At 40.7% G+C, this 23,093-nt stretch overlaps 1 protein-coding gene across 6 annotated transcripts in view; it reads right to left on the minus strand.

Moving 5' to 3' along the window:
• HYDIN (HYDIN axonemal central pair apparatus protein) overlaps positions 1-23,093 on the minus strand; it is a 1,718,235-nt gene that overhangs the window by 860,070 nt on the left and 835,072 nt on the right. For all 6 annotated transcript variants that reach the window (XM_033943280.1, XM_033943278.1, XM_033943277.1 and 3 more), the window contains 2 exons: positions 19,799-19,999; positions 6,707-6,856 (listed from right to left, as the gene is read on the minus strand). In XM_033943280.1, coding sequence (XP_033799171.1) covers positions 6,707-6,856; positions 19,799-19,999 — 351 coding nt within the window. The remainder of the gene's footprint in view (positions 1-6,706; positions 6,857-19,798; positions 20,000-23,093) is intronic.

A 23,093-nucleotide genomic window follows, 5' to 3' on the forward strand; every position in this document is an offset into this window, starting at 1 on the left:
TAAACAAATTGTTGTACCATAATATCCTGAGAATTACTGTGTTTTAACTTTATACCTAGATAAAGACCATAATTAATTTATATGATTCGTCTATATATACATAAATGATACATGTTCTATAATAAATTACTAAATTATTGTTTTACATGATTGTTATTTTACATAATTAATATTATACAAGTTAGTTATTTAATTATTTTACATATTCATCATGACTCAATAAATACCTTCAATGAAATCAATCTAAATAGTACTACATTATAAAATATAAGTAAATAATCTAATTATACTGTAAAATAAAGAATTCATAGTAACCTATTGTCAATTAAATAATATAGAGAAATTGAATAGATACCTCTCTAATCATAAGTATTTAAATAATTCAATAATGTAATTATTAAATATTAATATTTAAATATTGAATATTAAATTTTGAATTCTAAATATTGAAAACCTGAATGTTTACACATAGATAATAATATTATTATATTAAAATTATTTATATTAAATGTTAAATAAGAAATTAAGAAATTAAGAAATTTAAATATTCTATAAATGAGTGCCCCTACCAATTCATATAAATATACATCGTTTACAATTCAATACATAAATTTTTATATAATGAATAGTAATAATAAACAATTGATTATAAACCTTTTATGACATATAAAAAGGAATTAAAATGAATAATTTTAATTTTTAAATAGATCAGTAAATAATTAATTAAACAATATCCATTAACTAATGAGAAAACACCTGTGTGTAACTATACAACTAGTAAGAATTTAATTAATTAGTTAACTTTGGTTAATTAATCAATAACATCATTAATTTATTTCTTCTAATCTCACAAACTAAAATATTTACTGGTGAAGGCTAATATCAGAATAAATTATTTAATATCAAAATAGAATACCTAATATAAACTTTAAAAATTCAAATTATCCATTTATTATCTCTAATTAATTAATAAATAATAAATAATATCCTTAGTTTATTTCTTCTAATCTCACAAACCAAAATATTAACTAATGAAACCTAATATCAAGATAAATTATTTAATATCAGAATAAATTATTCTCTGAAAATGCAGATAATCCAGAAATTATTGATCCATTAAACATTAACAGGTTAAAAAATCAAACTTTATTATTTATAATCAGAGCTTATCTCAACACCTTAATTTTATACCTTAATTTTATACTAACTGCTGGATCATGTGATATACGTTTGTCCTGAAAATTATACTTGCTTGTCTCGTTAGAGGATCAGCATTTATATATATAAAGCTAATTAAATATTTTATAGAGGGTAACTTTCAGTATTGGTTAAAAACTTCCTAATCAAACGCTAAACCTTGCGTCTAATTTAAAAGCCAGCATTTACAATGACAGTTGTTTAACTACAAGGTAAAATCCTTTCATAAATAGCCAAAGTGAATCATAAAGGCAAGTTTACACATTAATGAAGAACTCGGTAAAGCACAAAGCTCACCTCTGATTTTAGAAAACAGACTAAGTAATTAGTCCAGCTTAATAAAAGCTAATTAGATTCCTTATAGAGGGTAACTTTCAGTATTGGTTAAAGACCTCCTAATCAAACGCTAAAACATGTGTCTACTTTAAAAACATGTGTTTAACTACAAGGTGAAATCCTTTCATAAACAGCCAAAGTGAATCATACAGGCACGTTTAAACATTCGTAAAAAACTCAATAGAGCGCAAAACTCACATCCGATTTAGAAAACAGACCGGGTGAATAATCAAGCTTAGTTGAAAGGGCATGTTCTTTTAACACTCACAAAGGAGCGATAATACATGCTAGCTCGTATTGAATTCAAGGTATCAATTAAAAACGTATTCTACACAAATTTTGGGATATTATTACCATCCATCCCTCCTTGCAAAACCTTAATCTGAGAATAGCTTGTTCATAATTTATTTTGATTTTGTTACAACTGTTGGGGTAGTCTAAATAGAGTATGATTGCCACTCCATGTTTTTAATTTCCATAGCAAATGCATGCGCTGATAACGATATACACACCACATGGTGTTTCTGCATGAATCAGCGCATGCGCTTGTGCTTATATAAACTCGAACAATATGGCCGCTATACGCTCCTGCCCTGAAAGTATGAGGAAGCCAAAATGAGGTTGGTAACTTTAACAGCATTATCAAGTAGATTAATTGATGTAGTTTAACTGTTCGAGATTTGTTTAAATGTCTATAATAGAGGTAAGATGTATTATCGCTCCTTTGTGAGTGTTAAAAGAACATGCCCTTTCAACTAAGCTTGATTATTCACCCGGTCTGTTTTCTAAATCGGATGTGAGTTTTGCGCTCTATTGAGTTTTTTACGAATGTTTAAACGTGCCTGTATGATTCACTTTGGCTGTTTATGAAAGGATTTCACCTTGTAGTTAAACACATGTTTTTAAAGTAGACACAAGTTTTAGCGTTTGATTAGGAGGTCTTTAACCAATACTGAAAGTTACCCTCTATAAGGAATCTAATTAGCTTTTATTAAGCTGGACTAATTACTTAGTCTGTTTTCTAAAATCAGAGGTGAGCTTTGTGCTTTACCGAGTTCTTCATTAATGTGTAAACTTGCCTTTATGATTCACTTTGGCTATTTATGAAAGGATTTTACCTTGTAGTTAAACAACTGTCATTGTAAATGCTGGCTTTTAAATTAGACGCAAGGTTTAGCGTTTGATTAGGAAGTTTTTAACCAATACTGAAAGTTACCCTCTATAAAATATTTAATTAGCTTTATATATATAAATGCTGATCCTCTAACGAGACAAGCAAGTATAATTTTCAGGACAAACGTATATCACATGATCCAGCAGTTAGTATAAAATTAAGGTATAAAATTAAGGTGTTGAGATAAGCTCTGATTATAAATAATAAAGTTTGATTTTTTAACCTGTTAACGTTTAATGGATCAATAATTTCTGGATTATCTGCATTTTCAGAGAATAATTTATTCTGATATTAAATAATTTATCTTGATATTAGGTTTCATTAGTTAATATTTTGGTTTGTGAGATTAGAAGAAATAAACTAAGGATATTATTTATTATTTATTAATTAATTAGAGATAATAAATGGATAATTTGAATTTTTAAAGTTTATATTAGGTATTCTATTTTGATATTAAATAATTTATTCTGATATTAGCCTTCACCAGTAAATATTTTAGTTTGTGAGATTAGAAGAAATAAATTAATGATGTTATTGATTAATTAACCAAAGTTAACTAATTAATTAAATTCTTACTAGTTGTATAGTTACACACAGGTGTTTTCTCATTAGTTAATGGATATTGTTTAATTAATTATTTACTGATCTATTTAAAAATTAAAATTATTCATTTTAATTCCTTTTTATATGTCATAAAAGGTTTATAATCAATTGTTTATTATTACTATTCATTATATAAAAATTTATGTATTGAACTGTAAACGATGTATATTTATATGAATTGGTAGGGGCACTCATTTATAGAATACTTAAATTTCTTAATTTCTTATTTAACATTTAATATAAATAATTTTAATATAATAATATTATTATCTATGTATAAAGGTTCAGGTTTTCAATATTTAGAATTCAAAATTTAATATTCAATATTTGAATATTAATATTTAATATTTAATAATTACATTATTGAATTATTTAAATACTTATGATTAGAGAGGTATCTATTTAATTTCTCTATATTATTTAATTGACAATAGGTTACTATGAATTATTTATTTTACAGTATATATTAGATTATTTACTTATATTTTATAATGTAGTACTATTTAGATTGATTTCATTGAAGGTATTTATTGAGTCATGATGAATATGTAAAATAATTAAATAACTAACTTGTATAATATTAATTATGTAAAATAACAATCATGTAAAACAATAATTTAGTAATTTATTAATAGAACATGTATCATTTATGTATATATAGACGAATCATATAAATTAATTATGGTCTTTATCTAGGTATAAAGTTAAAACACAGTAATTCTCAGGATATTATGGTACAACAATTTGTTTATTCTATATTGTAATATGTGTATTTTATACCATATAGTGCTCCCTGCTGGAACCCTTGAAAAAGCCATTGTTGGTGAAACGGGTCCCGTCGGGCAGTATTGCTTGGAGCAAGAATGTTTCAATGAATGAAGAAATTTCAATAAAGAAATAAGAAGAAAGATACAAGTTGGTCTGTTCTTCTATTGTGTATCTTCTCCTGTTGAGTGAGGATTTGCCTGGTTTGAAGTTATTCTACTCACCTCACCTTTCTATCTTCAAGAATTTGCAGTACAGAGCTCTGACCCACCCCCGCCTCCTGGACCTTACCTGGTGGTCTAGCAGTGATGCGTGGCACAAGCAATCTTTCTACACTCCTGCCCTGTGCAGAGCCATCTTCAAAAATGGCTGCCGTGAGTTCCCACTGTACTCTCGTGAGACCACGGGAACTCACAGCAGCCATTTTCGATGACAGCTCTGCAAGAGGCAGAAGTGTAGGAAGATCACTCCTGCCCTGCCTGCTAGACCTTCAGGTAAGGTCGATTCACTAGGGGGGGTTCTGGTAAAAAAAATAGCTAATAGGCAAAACCGCGGATCCTGAAATCATAAATAAGAAGGGAGGAGTGTAGCTGAGAAGGAAGGAATAAGAGGTTAGCTTTCATAAACAACAAAAGATCACAGAAAGAGGAAGACAGGCAAAAATAAGTGGAAAAGTTAATAATAATAATAATTTTATTCTTATATACCGCCAAAGCCATGGTAGTTCAAGGCAGTTTACAACAAGAAGAGCTGGACAATCAGTGAAAATAATTACAATGACATCATCGAGTACAATTGGAGAAGGGTGGATACAAGTTGAGTGGGTGTAAGTCAGAGTGATAGACACAGAGTAGAGGCGTCGAGTACATATTGGAAGCATACTTGGTAAGGTATTAAGAGTTCTTGGTTACAAATCGATTGAACAGGTTTGTTTTAACTAGTTTTCTAAAGCTGAGATAGGATGAGGCGTGCTTAATGATGTTACCCAGCCAACCGTTCTGTTGGCCTGCCTGGAAAGCTAGGGTCCTGCCCAGATATCTCTTGAATCGGCAGGCCTTTAATGTTGGGTGGCTAAACATATGTACCCTGCGAGTAAGCCTGGTGGAACAGTCCTATATGTGGGCCAAACCTTGAATGGATTTGAAGCACAGACAGGCAAATTTGAACAACACTCTTGCTTCCAGAGGCAGCCAATAGAGTTTTTGGTAGTAGGGGGCAGCCAACCCCCTGGAAGCAGACTTTTCCAAAAGTCTGCGATCTCCCGCAGTCAGAGCTGTCCCCACAGGGAACCTCTGTAGCACGAGGGCGAAAACCGTGAATGAAAAGACTGAGCTTTAAAGAAAAAATAAGCTCCTACAGCCTGGCTTGTAGGAAAGAAATTGGTTTTGGAGGGGACAGTGCTAAAATGAGAGGAGTGGAGATTAAATTTCTGAAATATGAGGCTTTCTACAAGTCCTGGCAAGTAGATGGAATTAACCCACTAGTCCTGGAATAAAGTGGGATTGTACAAGACCTTAACATTACCTTAGACATGCTGACAGTAACTTAAGTCTGCTGCTGTGGCCAGAACTTCTCAAATGTTTGACATCATGGAATACACATGAGAATAGACCAACTGCCACCAGTGTTTAACTATAACTAATGCAAAAGTCACTCAAAAAATGTAGAAACAAAGTTTCATATCAAACTGTTTCTCAAATGGTGAATACAATAGAGCTCTGCTCAGAGACATGAAGGCTGATCTCTCCGCCTCACCCACCAATCATTGCAGTGTTCAATAAAGCTTCACTCCAAAACTCATGTTTATAATGTATGCTATTTGCTAGCTTATCCAGCTATGTTGAGACTACTATCGCAATTATAAGGTAGAAAAATGTTGGTACTTAGCTTAAATAGCTAACTGGTTCCGACGTGCCACGTTTCGGTACTGTGTCAGGTTACCAACAAACGAATACAAAATTGAATATGGAGGTGAAGTCTCTCTATATATTGATTAAAGTTTAAGTTGACATTCACACCTTGTTTCTTCTAATAGTGCACTCAACAATAATACTATAGTTGAGTTAATTACCCCTGCAGTGTTTTTTGACCAGTGTTTAACTGACTGAACAGGAGACATCCCCAAGGAATAACCATGTGAAGCTTGGAGATAAAGGTAAATGCCACAGAGGGTTTTACACTCTTCATCAAGCTTTCAAGCTCAGAACCCAAACTCCATTGAGAGAAGCTATCTGAAAGATTTTCTACCCAATACAAAGTGGAAATACAAAATGGAATACAATACACAGTGGAACGTGTCTCTCCCAACAAATCTTCATATTATACTAGTTTTCCTGATGTTTACCACAATAAAAATATATAAACATAACCCTGCTTTTCAGCACGCCTACATTATCTACAGCTTTAATGCTTTAATGTAAGCATGATTTTTTTCTACTTTGCCCCTAGAATTTTATAAAGACATATAGGCACCTCTGTGTTTTTATAACATAGGCTAAACAGACTCCTATTTAGCCTTGACCCATAAGTAACCTGTTATATTACCTTCTTAAGAACCAGAGTTCAGCACCTCAATAGTTCAGTATAATGTAAAAGCTAAACTAAATAGTATAGAGATTTGTCCAGTCTTACCTCTTCCAAGGGCATGAATTTGACTTGAACATTGACTTTCTGCCCTGGCAAAAGTACTCCAGTATGAGGCACCATTTCAAAGACTTGGGGCTTAGGCTTTATATTGCGGCGCCGTTTACGACTGCGTTGCAGTGGATTGATATTGTTTGCCTATGTTCAAAGATACAGATATTTAGGAGGTCATTTTAGAATGCTTGCATATTTATCTAATCTAATCTAGGATTTCTGAGTTGCGCTATGTCTAAACAGGTTCAAGATGATTTACAATACATATATAAATATAATTATTTACATATATAAATAGTATAGTTCTGCAGTGCATAGCTTTGAGAAAGCATGTTATAGGCATGGTTTTGGTTTAACTAGGACCAAAACGTATGTGTGTTTTTCCAAATCTACAGTGGCAATAAATGCATACTTAAAAAAAAAAATCTAGAAGGCATTTATACCTAAGTGGAGGCAAGCTTTAGTGTCAGCTGGCTGCTTATGTGGACCTGGGGTTTGTACAACTGATTGAAAGACTAATTGTGCTTATCTCTTTGTTTAACTTTAAAACAATATAAACATAACATAAAAATGTATTTATATATCACAATACCTTTCAGTTCAGTGTAGTTAACAAAAGAGAAAAATACTGTACACTCAAAGGGCTGGATTCTGTATAGGACGCTGGTTTCTGCAGCTGAGAACTCCAGAGACCTGAACAGTGGCAGACAGTGAAGAAAATGTGCCTTGGGAGGCTGTGCCTCAACGAGGCAGGTCTGAGGCACTGCAGGACTGCGCAGGAGTACGGCTCTCATGAAAATCTTTCCATAAAAACTTCAAGATGTCTGAGAAGGCATCAGGACCAGGGAGCATGGAGTCACCTACTGATGACTCTACTTTGCATTTCTTTGGCTGTGGCGCATCCGTATCCTTACTCTTGGAATGGTCACCATTTCCAGGTCACAAAATCTGAAAATGCCGGCCCAGTGGGCTGGTCACCCTTTTTGTCATTTTGGTACGCAGAGAGGTTAAGCTGGCTGCTCCTGCCTCTCCTGTCTGTGCCACACAGCACATAGAAACATAGAAACATAGTGTATGACGAATTTGTGAAATCCTGGCATGAATTTGAGGTAGAAGAGCCCAAACACTCCATCCCAACCAGTTTTGAGGCAGAATTTGAAGTTTTGGAAATGCAGGGAACTCTTTGAAAAAAAGATTCCTAAAAATCTAAGATGGCCACTGTCAAGATTTTCATGCCTAAAAACACTATAATAAACCACTAAATAAGGTAAAAAAAAAAAAAAAAAGGGAATTTAGGATTTTTCAGGATTGGAGAAGGAAGAGGAACATACAGAAACCCTCTAAAAGCTAATTTTCAACTTCCTCCCCTCCTCCCCCAGAATCACCTGTGCTGTGTCCTGTGCTGACAATATGTTGTAGCCTGCCTCATGCTAGAAATTCCTCTTCAACGCTAATCTTCAGACTGCCAGTCAGAAACGATGTTTGAAAATATCTCCCACTCCCGTAGACTGAAGGATGCGCTAATAGAAGGGGGAGACAAAAAAGTAGCCGGTACCCTGCGAGACATTGCTGAGCCTCCAATGGATGCCTATTGGCCTGCGCTCAAACCCCTGCTATGCAGTAGGTGAGAGATTAAAGCGGGGACGGCCCCAAGTTTCAAAAATACTTATGCAGGCTGGCTAACAGGTACCACAAGGGATCGGCTTGTCAGCTGCAGACCAGAGTCTGCTTCTTCTCTACATAGGCAGAGCTGAAACCAAGGTGAAAGCTCAGAGCACTGAAAGCTCTGAATAAAAGTCAAAAATACCAAATCATTAATAATAAAACGCTAGAGCGTGCATGCGCTCTCGAAAATTCGTGAGGTGTGGTGCCATGAGGTATGCTTCTGTGGCAACATTCTAACCTCACGGCGCATGAGGGGGCTGAAGGCGCGCAACTGTGCTCTCTCCCTGTCCTCGGCGCATCACCGCCCGCCCTCACTCGCCGCTGCCTCTCACTCGATGCCTGCTCGCGTCCTCGCCATGTCACCTCACTTGCGCCGCCGCCGCTAGTCCTCCTCTTCAGAGCAGCCTGCTATCGTGGCTGGCTTTAAAGAACCTCGCAGGCCGCTCTCCAACCTCAGTAGCATGCTCCCTCTGATGCATGAGATCGCGTCAGAGGGAACGTGCTACCGAGTTGGAGAGCGGCCTGCTAGGTTCGCTAAAGCCGGTCACCAAGATCGCAGGCTGCTTTGAAGAGGAGCAGACCAGAAGACGCCAGGATGGAGGGGAGGGTAAGAAGGGGATCAATACTGGGAGCCAGGGGGAGAGGGAAAGGGAAAGGGGGCTGCTTTGGGGGGAGGGATGTGCTGGGGGTAGACAGAAGGGGCCATGGAGAGGGAGAGAGAAAGGGGGCTGCTTTGGGGGGGAGGTGTGCTGGGGCCAGCTTTGCTCTGGGAGGAGACAGAAAGGGCCATGGAGAGATAGGGAGAGGGAAAGGGGGCTACTTTGGGGGGGAGGTGTGTGCTGGGGGGAGACAGAAGGGGCCATGGAGAGATAGGGAGAGGTGTGCTGGGGACATCAGCTTTGCTCGGGGGGGAGGGGAAGACAGAAGAGGGCCATGGAGAGACAGTTAGGGAGAGGGAAAGGGGGCTGCTTTGGGGGGGAGGTGTGTCCTGGGGGCAAACAGCTGTGCTCGGGGGGGGGGGGAGACAGAAGGATACAGACAGCGGCCAAGGAGAGAGAGATAAAGAAACACAGACAGACAGACAGACACATCTATTCTAGCACCCGTTAATGTAACGGGTTTAAAGACTAGTAAAATAAGAAAAAGGGAGAGCAGAACAGAAACACTCGTGCTCAAAAGAAAAAAACTGCAGGTGTCAGAGCTCCTAGTGAAATAGGAGGATCACAGAAAAAATCCAGAGTGGATTCCTTCTGCATATGGCTCGTGGCCATGGGGAAACAACCCACTTGTCCAGAATGACACACTACTGCACTGGAAGGAACAATAATGCAGGAACTGTCAGGGCATGAGAAAGCAAGAAAGGTTCTCATTCTACTCCCAGGAATAGATAATGCAGTGAAGGTCAAACAGGTAGAAAAGGATGTTTGGGTGCAATGGGAAATGAATGGCCACGGGAAAAAGGAGGTGATAATGCCTTTGTATAAGTCTGTAGAGAGATGCCATTTAGAGTACTGTGTACAATTCTGGAGACCACACCTGCAAAAAGATATAATTGGATGCAGGGCCGCCATCAGGGCAGTACTACCAGTCCTGCATTCAGGGGCCTGGAGCTGACAGGGGGCCCGGGCTCCCCCAGGGTCCTAAGCAGTGTTCCCTCTAAGGTGAGCGCATGAGCGATCGCTCACTATTTTCAGTGGCGTCGCTCATACGCTTTCCTCTGTCACTCACTCGAGGGCGGGAGGAGGTGAGAGGAAGCGGCAGCGGCATCTTTTAAAGTTAAAAGATGCAGCGGCGGCTCCTCTCAAGATCCCCGACTGCATCGGACTTCCGACGCAGGTGGGGATTCGTGAAAGGAGCCGCTGCCACGTCTTCAGTGTCCTACCAAGGGGGGGGGGCGGTCCGCCACGGCTGTGCATCCGCTCTAAGGCTGCTGTCGGAGAGAAAGTTCGGGCCAGCCAATCGCTGCCTGGCTGGGCGGAACTTCCTCTCCGACGGCAGAATTGACGTCGGGGTAATGCTGGTTGGCCCGGTGGGAAGCAGAGAGAGCTTGGGGCAGCCGCGGCGGTGGCTTTGGGGCCTGTTTCCCCCGATGGTTGCGGCAGTGGCTTTGGGGCCTGTTTCCCCCGATGGTGGCAGCAGTGGCTTTGTGGAGGGTAGGGAGACAGAAGGGAAACAGAAAAAAAGAAAGGGGGCATCAAGAGGAAAAAAAAGAAAGAAAGGGCAAGGAGAGAGGAAGAAAAAGTTAGGGGAGGGAATGAGGTCTGGAGGAGAGGAAGCATACAGGCTGAAAGAAGGGAAGAAAGATTGGATGCACAGTCAGAAGAAGAAAGTGCAACCAGAGACTCATGAAATCACCAGACAAGGTAGGAAAAATGATTTTATTTTAAATTTAGTGATCATAATGTGTCTGAATTTATATATGCTGTCTATATTTTGCACTATGGCCCCCTTTTACTAAATCGCAATAGTGTTTAGCGCAGGGAGCCTATGAGCGTCGAGAGCAGCGCTGGGCATTTAGCACAGTTCCCTGCGCTAAAAACTGCTATTGTGGTTTAATAAAAAGGATGGGGGTACATTTGTCTATTTTTGTATGGTTGTTACTGAGGTGACAATGCCTTGACCTCTGAAAAAACCCCAGAATAGGAATGATAATTAACATTTTCTCAGCGTAAAGTGTGCTTTGTGTTTTTTAATTTTATTGTTGGTAGATCATTTTTACTTGGTCATTTTAAAGTAGCTCGCAAGCCCAAAAAGTTTGGGCACCTCTGAGCTAGAGCGTTGAAGCTGTGTATTTCTATTTTATCCCCCCTTTTACAAAACTGTGGAGCGTTTTTTAGCACCAGCCATGGTGGTAGCAGCTCTGATGCTCAGAATTCTATGAGCGTCAGGGCTGTTACCACTGTGGCTAAAATCCACACTACAGTTTTGTAAAAGGGGGAGGGGTTAGTTTGTGATGACATATTCCATACTAGCCGAAGGTGTTTTCTGTGTTCTGTGTGTTCGAAAGACATGGTTTTCTGTTAGGATTGATCTGTGCTGGTCTGGCTTGTTTAGTTTTACAATGGGTGTATTGATGTACTGCTCACTGCATGAAGGGCATAGAGAAGGTAGATAGGGACAAATTCTTCAGGCTGTGGGGAGCCACAAGTACAAGGGGACACTATGAGAAATTGAAAAAGGACAAGTTTAGAACAAATGCTAGGAAGTTCTTTTTCACTCAGAGGGTGGTGGACACATGGAACGCGCTCCCGGAGGCTGTGATAGGCCAGAGCACGCTGCAGGGGTTCAAGGAGGGTCTAGATAGGCTCTTAAAAGAAAAGGGGCTTGAGGGGTACAGATAGAAGTAGAGGTAGGTTATAGGATTAGACAGAAACCACTTCACAGGTCATGAACCTGATGGGCCGCCGCAGGAGCGGACTGCTGGGCGCGATGGACCTCTGGTCTGACCCAGTGGAGGCAACTTCTTATGTTCTTATGCAATATGTAAGATGCTGCCTTTTCCTAGGTACTCATGTGTGACGTGTGGTTTGTTACTAAAAATCATGTTTTTCTTACAGATGGGGGGGGGGGGGTGCCAAAAAATGATGGGCCCCAGGTGTTACATATGCTAGGTACCTACAAAAACACAGATGTGTTGAAAACCAATGTATGTAGAACAACACTTTCAATTGGAGACTAATGTGGTCATAAGATGTTATGGTAATAAAGTTTTGCAGAAACTATGTGGAGCAGGTGACAACTCTAAATTCACTCAAAAAGAAGGAAAAAGCCTCAGAAAAGGCCCTCCCACCGCCACAAAGGTGGATATAAAGGTGGTTAGACGGTAACCTCACAGACAAAACCTTCGTTTAGAAATGAGCATTTGAGCAGAAAAACTATGCTTCACATATGCAAAAACTAGATAGAGGAAAAACCACTTATCTTAAACTGATCGGCATACCGACGGAGGCCAGTGTTTCACCGACAGGCTACATCAGGGTGTGACCCGACCGATCAGTCTTAAGAGAGCGAAAACAAACGCTTCGAAAGAGTCCAGAAGATGGCTTTGGATGGCTCCGTCGGTGTGCTGATCAGTTTAAGATAAGTGGTTTTTCCTCTATCTAGTTTTTGCATATGTGAAGCATAGTTTTTCTGCTCAAATGCTCATTTCTAAACGAAGGTTTTGCCTGTGAGGTTACCGTCTAACCACCTTTATATCCACCTTTGTGGCGGTGGGAGGGCCTTTTCTGAGGCTTTTTCCTTCTTTTTGAGTGAATTTAGAGTTGTCACCTGCTCCACATAGTTTCTGCAAAACTTTATTACCATAACATCTTATGACCACATTAGTCTCCAATTGAAAGTGTTGTTCTACATATGCTAGGTACGCCACTGTATGTAAAGATACCAGAAAGCTGGCGTAGCAAAAACTTTAAGTAAATTGTTATTTTTCTAAGCATTGAGTATTTAACCATCCCACAATCTCACGGGCACTCGTTTCAAGTTTCAAGTTTATTGAGATTTTGATTTAAACGCAATATCAAATATTTTCAATGCGTATAACAAAAATAAATTTGGGGAAATAAATAAAACCATTTGAACAATAAACATACAAACATATCCATAGATGATTAAAATTACATAAGGAGTACAAGGATAAACTACATTTGTTTAAAAATGCATCCTCCACGCCTGCTCATAAATTTGTGGAGTATGTAACTTGTCGCTCATGCATATTTTTTTTTTTGCACACACCTCATCAATCCTTAGAGGTAACATTGGTCCTAGGCCACCATAGCACAAATTCCTGTATTATGCTTCTGCTGTGCACAACAATAAACAATAAACACTCCTGTCATACTTTTTTTTGTCCCCTGCCGATTTCCTGATAGCACCCGCCCGGACAAAAGTGGGGGGGAAGGGGTGCGTGGGGGGGCCCAATAGGATTGCTCAGTAAGGGGCCCAGAAATTTCTGATGGCGGCCCTGATTGGATGGATTTGGTGCAGAGGTCAGCTACTAAAATAGTTATTGATCTTCATCATAAAGCATATGGGAACAGACAAAGATTTCAATATGTACATTTTAGAAGAAAGGTGGCAAAGGGGAGATAAAGCAAAGTTACTTACTTGTAGCAGGTGTTCTCCAAAGACAACAGTTATATATTCTCACAAGTGGGTGAGATTATCCATGGAACCCAATATAGACACATACCAAGTGCACAGTCACTTTACATTTTTTGAGGCAGTGCCTGTAATGCGTGTGTGTTGGTGACTTTCTGCCCAACAATGGCTCACAGGAACATCAATTCAATAACAAAGCTAAAAAGCCAAGTAGAGGAGGTAGGCCAATTGTTAGAATATTTATCAACTGTGCTCAGAGAACACCTGCTACAGTAACATAGTAAATGACGGCAGATAAAGAAATGAATGGGAAACGAATGGTCCATTCAGTCTGCCCAAACATACATAACATAAGAACATATGAAATGCCTCCGCTGGGTCAGACCTGAGGTCCATCGCGACCAGCAGTCCGCTCACGCGGCAGCCCACCAGGTCCAGGACCTGTGCAGTAATCCTCTATCTATACCCCTCTATCCCCTTTCCAGCAGGAAATTGTCCTTTCTTAAACCCCAGTACCGTACGCTGCCCTATAACGTCCTCTGGAAGCGCATTCCAGGTGTCCACCACACGTTGGGTAAAGAAGAACTTCCTAGCATTCGTTTTGAATCTGTCCCCTTTCAACTTTTCCAAATGCCCTCTTGTTTTTTTATTTTCTGAAAGTTTGAAGCATCTGTCCCTCTCTACTCTCTCTATGCCATTCATGATCTTGTAAGTCTCTATCATATGCCCTCTAAGTTTTCTCTTCTCCAGGGAAAAGAGACCCAGTTTCTCCAATCTCTCAGCGTATGAAAGGCTTTCCATCCCCTTAATCAGTCGTGTCGCTCTCCTCTGAACTGTCTCGAGTAATGCCATATCCTTCTTAAGGTATGGTGACCAATACTGGACGCAGTACTCAAGATGCGGACGCACCATTGCCCGGTACAGCGACAGGATAACTTCTTTCGTTCTTGTTGTAATACCCTTCTTGATTATACCTAGCATTCTATTCGCTTTCTTAGCGGCCGCTGCGCACTGTGCCGTCGGCTTCATTGTCATGTCCACCATTACCCCAAGTCCCTTTCTTGGGTACTCTCATTCAATAACATCCCTCCCATCGTATAGCTGTACCTCGGGTTTCTGATTCCCACATGCAATACTTTACACTTCTCAACATTGAACTTCATCTGCCATCTCTCTGCCCATTCCCCTAATTTGTCCAAGTCCCTTTGCAATTTTTCGCAGTCCTCCTTTGTCCGAGCTCCACTAAATAGTTTGGTGCCGTCCGCAAATTTTATTATCTCACTCTTCGTTCCTGTTTCTAGATCATTTATGAATATATTAAATAGCAGCAGCCCGAGCACCGAGCCCTGCGGAACACCACTCGTAACCTTCCTCCAGTCTGAGTAGTGGCCCTTCACCCCTACCCTCAGTTTCCTACCCCACCTACACTTTATAATTTAATGATTTAATTAAAATTGTTCTTTTTCTTAAGATATTTCTGGGCCAGAAACCCAGAGTTCTGCCTGGTATTGTGCATCTACTGGAGTCTCCATCGAAGCTCACTCCAGTTCATCTAAACCATCCAAGCCCATCTTCAACTGAATGGCCATATACATGACACAGACCGTGCAAGTCTGCCCAGTCTCTGCTTGTTTGGCTGACATTGCTCCCTGGATGTCCTGCCGCCATCTGAAACTAAATATGTCCAAGACTGAGCTGCTCCTCTTTCCTCCTAAACCCTCTGCTCCTCCTCCTCCTTTCTCCATCTCTGTAAATAATACTGTCATTGTTCCAGTCTCCTCTGCTCGCAACCTTGGAGTGGTCTTCGATTCTGACCTCTCATTTTCTACACATATCCAACAAGCTGCTAAGACATTTCACTTCTATCTCTTCAATATCACCAAAATTCGCCCCTTCCTCTCTGAGCACACTACCCGGACCCTTGTTTAAACTCTTGTAACCTCACGCTTAGATTACTCAATCTACTCCTAACTGGTAACCCTCAGTGTCACCTCTCCCCCTTGCAATCTGTGCAAAACTCTGCTGCGCGACTCATCTTCTACCAACATCGCTACACTCAAGTCACCCCTCTCCTTAAATTACATCACTGGCTCCCTATCTGCCATCGCATACAGTTCAAGATCTTGTTGCTGACCTACAAGTGTGTTCATTGTGCTGCCTCTCAATATCTCTCCTCGCTTCTCTCTCCTTATACACCTCCCAGAGAACTCCGTTCCTCAGATAAGTCACTCTTAGCTGTACCCTTCTCCTCCACTGCCAATTCCAGACTTTGTTCTTTTCATCTAGCTGCCCCTATGCCTGGAATAAATTACCCGAGTTTGTCCAGCAAGCCCCTTCCCTTGTTTAAAAGCAGACTGAAAACCCACCTTTTTAATATAGCTTTCAATCCTTAACCCTACTCCTCTGCTCTCCAACCCAGCCTGCTGATTAACCATTCCCCTTGACTATGTCCATGACATCCTGTTTGTCTGTTTTGCCTGTTTGTAAGCTCTTTCGAGCAGGGACTGTTTTCGTACTCTTTGTGACTCTGTGCAGCACTGCGTGCGTCTGGTAGCACTATAGAAATAATTAATAGTAGTAGTACTGGCCTTAGTTCTTCAATATGTACCATTATTTTCTGTCTGATTAGAGATCTTCTGTGTTCATCCCATACTTTCTTGAACTCTGTCACCGTTTTCCTCTCCACCACCTTCCTCAGGAGTGCATATTTTTGTGTCTAACACCGCAACCTCTTATGCCCTCTGGTTTTACCATTTTCCTTTCTTTGGAAAAGATTTTGTTCTACGTTAATACCTTTCAAGTATTTGAACATCTGAATCATATCTCCCGAGTCCCTCCTTTCCTCTACGGCAGGGTTGTCAAAGTCCCTCCTCGAGGGCCGCAATCCAGTCAGGTTTTCAGGATTTCCCCAATGAATATGCATGAGATTTATTTGCATGCACTGCTTTCATTGTATGCTAATATATGGTTAACAAAACTAAGAATGTCATAATGCCCCTGTATCGCTCCATGGTGCGACCTCATTTGGAGTATTGTGTTCCATTCTGGTCTCCTTATCTCAAGAAAGATATAGTGGTGCTAGAAAAGGTTTAAAGAGCGTCCAAGATGGTAAAGGAGATGTTACTCCTCTCAATTGAGGAAAGACTAAAATGGTTATGGCTCTTCAGCTTGGAAAAGAGACAGCTGAGGGGAGATATGATTGAAGTCTACAAAATCTTGGGTGGAGTAGAACAAGTGGATTGATTTTTCACTCCGTCAAAAATTACAAAGACTAGGGGACACTCGATGAAGTTACAGGGAAATACTCTTAAAACCAATAGGACTTAAAAAAAAAAAAATCGGCATAATATTGGCCACCCTCCAATCTTCAAATTTATTTTGTACTTAGTGTTTTTGATTTGAAACATTTGTCAAAATAATTTAACCCAACACTACCTCCATTTATGTAAATTTATCTCATGCATATTCATTGTGGATATCTTAACTACTGGCTGTATATGCCCTGAGAACAGGGGTGAGAACCGCTGGTTTACATCAGAGATTGATCTTAAGAGAACAACTGAAGCTAGAAGAAACCTCATGTAGTAATAATAGGATTTAACTTTATGTCTAAGCTTTCCTTGTTTTTACTGATTTAGCTTTCATCCATGTCACCCACTTAAAAGAAAAGGGAAAATAGAGCACAAAATTAGAGTGAATGAAAAAAAGAAAATTAGAACTTCATAGCAAGAGAGGAAAATAAAATAAGAAATAAGCACAAGGGGGGAGGGGCCAATATGGCGGCTTGACTGCTGACGGCATCTGTCTGTGAGAGAGGTGAAATTGAAAGTTTATCTTGAGTATTTCTCTCTGAAAATACCTCATGCAAAGAGAAAGGGGATTGTCTTCTCTGGCCCGCACTTTGTCACCTGTTCAATCCACCCTCGACTGATTCGCAGTTGGACATAACCCGAAGATGCCGAGTCAGAGGGGTCCTGCAGTAGAGGGTAGTGAAGGAGAGCCACTCTCCCTTATGAGACATGATACTACTCTGTCCCCTCCAGCTGCTATCATTCTGCCAAGTCCAGCACAGGCACGGGGCTGACCTGAGTCCGAAGCAGGGATGGATGAGGTCACTATTGTTGTGGATTGTGAGGACGGAAGGCCCAATGAATCATTTTTCTATGCTATGAGTAAGGAAGCAGTTAGATATTTAATTACTCCCCCAGTGGTTACCCTGGAGGGGATTTGGAAGATTCTGCAAAAGTTGGATGCCACAGTTGAGAAATCTGTACATGAAATTACTCAGAAATGACTGGGAAGATTGAAAATTTATCTCAAAACTTGGATATGGTGAAAAATGAATCTTTAAATCAAGTTAAATAAATTCAGAGTGAAGTGAAAGGCCTTAAAGAGACAGTTTCTGTGATTATTAAGGATAAAAATGTGATCCATAAAAAAATGGAACAAATTAAGAATTATAATAGGATGCTTAACCTAAGAATGTTGAATTTCTTCATTGGATTTCTTAAAAAATATATTTAACTGAGATTCTCTTTGCCTATTCATGCTATTCCTCCTAATAATAAAATATATTATCTACCACAACGATTAATGAATGGAGGACTGGATTTGAGTAGAAATCAAGTTCAACGCCAGGAACAAGCTTATGAAGAAATTGATCCATTGGAAGATATTTCTAATATGTTGGATACTTCACTTACAGAGGTGGCGGAAAAAACAACTTTAATTGTTTCATTAGTTTTTGAGCAAGGTTTAAATGCAATATTGAAATTATATTTTTGTAACACAAAAAAGTTTGTTTTGTGGGCAAATAATTTGAATATATCCAGATGTAGTGAATGAGATACAAGATAGAAGAAAATAATTTATTTAAATGAGAGAAGAAGTAAAGAGGTTGGGGGGGTTCTTTCTTGTTAACACATCCATGTAAATGTATGGCGCGTTCTTAGTAGTAAGTATGGGACTCAAAATCAAAAGAGAAAAACGTCCAAAAAAATGGCCTGTCGGCACTTGGACAAACATTTCCCAAATACGTCCAAGTGCCAATAATAAAAACGGGCTTTGGACGTATTTCTAAACGACCTAGGCCTACATAGTGCCGCTGAACGATCAAAGCTAAACGGGGCATTTCGGGAGGAGTGTCGAGGGCGGGAGTTGGGCGGGACATGGGCCGGCTTAGACTTAGTTATACAGCCCAACCCGGCCCATGTGCCTACGGCCCCGCCCACAGGAGGGGCCTAAGACTCCTGGGCCTATTCTGATTGGCCCAGGCGCCTTAGGCCCCACCTGTTGGCGGGGTTTCAGCCACCTGGACCAATCCGGCCCCATTCTGGAGCCGGCTGGTCTGCCGGACGGGTGGGCTTGGCACCCGTTCGTACGGCCAACATTTCAAAGGTATGGGGGGGTGGGATTGGGGGCGGGGGGGTGATCGGGGGGGGCGGTCATGGGGGGGAGTTGTGTCGAGGGCAGGAGGGCCTGGGATCCCTCCTGCCCATATTGTAGTGGGGGGTGGGGGTAGGGGGGCCGCCTGGGCAGGAGGGGTTGGGCTCCCTCCTGCCCCGATAACGTTGGGGGGGTCATCAGTGCCGCAGGGCAGGAGGGGATGGGCTCCCTCCTGCCCCGATGTCGTCATGGGGGGTCGTCGGTGCTGCGGGGCAAGAGGGCTTGGGCTCCCTCTTGCCCCGATGTCATCGGGGAGGTCGGGGGTGCCGCGGGGCAAGAGGGCTTGGGCTCCCTCTTGCCCCAATGTCGTGGGGGGGGGGTGGATTCTGTAACTGGTGTTGTTTTTGATAGACACCAGTTACAGAATCCAGCTTTTAGGCGAAGGACTGGCTCCTTCTACGCCTAAAAGCCCTTGTGTTGGACGTTTGAGACTTAGGCGTTTTTTTGGTTCATTATGGGGTATAAGTGTAGACGTCATGGGGGTATAAGTGAAGACGTAGTGGTGGTCTGGGCGTTTAAACAGTTGAATGTAGAGGCAGGCCTTAATCAAAAAACCTCCATTTGGACGTTTTTTTTTTGATTATGGACATTTTCCCTGCTTCTACTTTCAACGTTTAAGGCCTTAGGCCAAAAGGGGGACTTAGACGGTTTTTTTTATTATGCCCCTCTTTGCTTCTTATGATTTTTTTCCTTTTTTTTCTCCTAGTAATCAGACCTCTCCTCTAAATTTTGTGGTCTAAGGAAAATTTAATTCATTTTTGAAAAAACATTTTTTCCTTTGTTTTTCTGTAAAAAGTGTTATTACTTGTAATAATTTAGCAATAAATAAAAAGTAAAAAAAAAAAAAAATGAAAGAAATAAGCACAAGAGCAGACTCACAGATTTTATATTTTTGATGGCTTCTGGGGGACCACTGGTCCATTCACAGGCAACATGCAACTCATTGTGAAGCTGTAGGCTCTTCATCTTGCACTGACCACATTGCACATAGCTGAAATCCAATTTGTCACAGGACATGGTCAGAGTTGGCATAGTCACCGAAGCACAAAGACAGATGGGGAAAATCGGTCCACCTACAACCTAGAAGAAAAAAATATATTCATTTTGTAACACAATTGTTAAGCTGCATTTCACTTCTGCAAACAGAGGTGAAATGCAGCTTGTTTAGATTTTAACGTAACTGTTTACTTTTCTTCCCCTCTCACATGGTTTCTTCTTGGTTTTTTTTTCCCAAGTCTTTTACCCATTCCATCTTCTATTTGCAAAGATATTTCTCTGATTTACAGGCATTAGCAGCACAATATTCGGGACAACTCTATTGCCACAGGAGCTGCCCCAGTGTGAACCGTGAACAGCAGGGAACCGAAGCAAGCCGGGGTTCGATTTGGAAGATTTGCTTCACCCCACTCTGGCATCTCCACAATGTGCTACCATCTTCAGGGCAGCTCCATTGCCATAGGAGCTGCCCTAGCATGAGTTGTAAATGTTGGAGGAATTGAGCAAGCCGGAGTTCAGCAAAGGAGAGTCGCTCCACCATCCCGGCATACCCACAATGCACCATCTTCAGAGCAGCTCTATTGCCACAGGAGCTACCCCAGCATGTGCAGACACCCTCCAGACACGGCCCCAAGCTTGAGGAAGATGGCATAAGGTTTGGGTATGGGGTGGAATGGGATTGGACCAGGTGTCCTCTTTTTTAAAAGAGAAAATCTGGTAATCACATCTTGTGACTCCCCTCCCCTGACAATACCTGCTGTACATCACACCCTGGGTGAAACTCTTCATAAAGGTAGTTAATAAATTATATAAATAAAACCCTTGTACCTTTGCTTCCAGGAGCATCACTATTGGGCTCACAAGATGCAAGGAGTCCTTTCCTGAGCTCAGCTGTACTATGACATCCTTGGGAGACTTCTGGATTTTATGGGGACAAGGTGGGGGGTGGAGGTGGAGTGACTCTTCCACACCAAAGTCCCAGCATCAGATAGTTGGAATTCTGTTATCAACATCCTGAATCAGTTAGTGCACATCTTTTCTCGCTAGTCACTATAACTTTCTTGATTCCTAATATCCTACTTACCATCCAGAACTTTCATATTCTCCCAAGCTAACAATCTCCTAGCTCCTTCTTTCAATCATATCTGTTTTGACTTTGTTATATCAAAATCTTCAGCATAGTAGGTCCTTCCCTCTGGAATTCCTATCTCCACCCTTGCGCTTAGAGTGTTCCCTAACAAACTTTATATCTGGTGACTTTAGGGACACACTCTCTGGTTGACCCCTCCCATCCCTGGATTTGGTGGGATTCATTGCTATTTTTTAATGTAGTTTTTTTCTATTATTTGATCCCCTTAATTATGTAGTTGTAAACCACTTTGAAAGTTCTTCTCTAGAACAGTATATTAAACTCTAATAAAACTGAAACCTAAAAATAGATTATGTTCTTACCTTGATAATATCTTTTCCAGTAGACAGGGATGGTATGCTGAACCAAGGGTATTCCATCTACTCCCTCAAGTCCATTGCAGGAGATAATGATCACTGCACCCTTATTAGGCATTAGTGCTGCACTCTGGGACTCTGAGAGGCTAAAATTGTCCCCAACCATCCCAAGAATCACTTGGCAGACTTAATGAGAAGGACAGAGGCTGAACCCAAGGTTCCCACCTCCCCATCTTATGCGGCAGAACATGTGGCGCAAGGGCACTCTTCTGGTGTCCAACTGGAGAAAATTTAACAATAATTCATAATATTGGAGCCTAACGACTCCATCCCCGGTAGTTAGAATAAAAAGACAAGACTTTTTGAGGAAGTTTTAGAACTTAGAATTCAAATCGGGAAAAATCCAAGATGGCCGCTGCCAGGATTTCCTGCTGAAAAACAGATGTAACTCCTACGAAGGACAGCCAAAACCAGTGATTTTAGGATTATTTTTTGGTGGGGAAAAAGGGATACATCAAAATATATCCAAAAAAACAACAAATTCAGTCTCCCCCCCCTCAACTGCCATGTGCACTTTGACAGCCCTACTCACAGACCAGAAGCTGGGAAGAAGTGCTGCAGCGTGCCTCAGCTCTTCTAAGGGTATCTGGAAACTGGAGATGACTTTTGTCACCAGGAAAGCTGCCTCTTCTGAATCTTCAGATGCCAGTCAGGCCACTGCTGGACTGAGCCTGAACTCCCGGGACCAGGATCCGAACACTGTAGGGAGGAGAGAGGAAAATGCAGCCGACATTGTGTGCATTCTAATGAAATGCAATCGGTGTCCGTACAACCTGCGCTAACACTCCTGATCAAGTTAAGGAGTGAGCCAAATAGTAGGGGAAAATCTCAAGCTCCGCAGGCTGGTTGAGCAGGTCACACAGAATCTACCTGGTCAGCTGCAGACCAAAGAGTGCTCCTCTCATGCAGTCACCAGAGCTTTACTGGAACATGAACTTGTTGAAAAATCAAAAAATATTTGCAAAAACAAAAAGGAAACCTGAGCACATCAAAGTTGCTCCTGCAGGCTCGCTTGGAGAAGAAATAACTGGGGGCTGCCGAGAGCAGGGAGAAGGAGGAGGTGCTGAAAACAGTGATCAGTAATGGACTTGCGGGAGCAGATGGAAGACCCTTGGCTCAGCAATCTATCTTTATTGCAATGGAAAAACCCTTAATTTGTTTATCCACTATTCATAATGTGTTCTATCCCTTTTATAATTGTCACCCTTCTTTGAACCCTCTTACTAGAGTCAGGTCTTGTTAGACAAATCCGAGTAATTTCTTTGATTTGGTGACTAGAGAGTTGAGCTTAGAGAGAGTGCTAAATGTGGTATACTTAGATTTTAGCAAAGCCTTTGACACAGTTTTGCACAGACAACTTATAAATAAACTGAGTGCCCTTGGTATGGACCCTTACTGGGTTAGAAACTGGTTGTGTTGAAGCTGACAGAGTGTAGTGGTAAATGGAGCTTACTCTAAGGAAAGGGATATTTCAGTGGTGTGCCACAAGGTTTGGCTCTTTTTACATTTTTGTAAATAATATTGCCAAAGGGATGTCTGGAAAGTTTACCTCTTTATGGATGATACCAAAATCTGCAATAGGGTAGATCCCTCTGAGGGAGTGGATAACATGAGGAGGGACCTAGAAAAGCTTGAAGAATGATCCACAATCGGGCCTTAAGATTTAATGCTA

The sequence above is a fragment of the Geotrypetes seraphini genome, chromosome 4 (genome assembly GCF_902459505.1).
Source record: "Geotrypetes seraphini chromosome 4, aGeoSer1.1, whole genome shotgun sequence".
NCBI classification, from domain to species: Eukaryota; Metazoa; Chordata; class Amphibia; order Gymnophiona; family Dermophiidae; genus Geotrypetes; species Geotrypetes seraphini.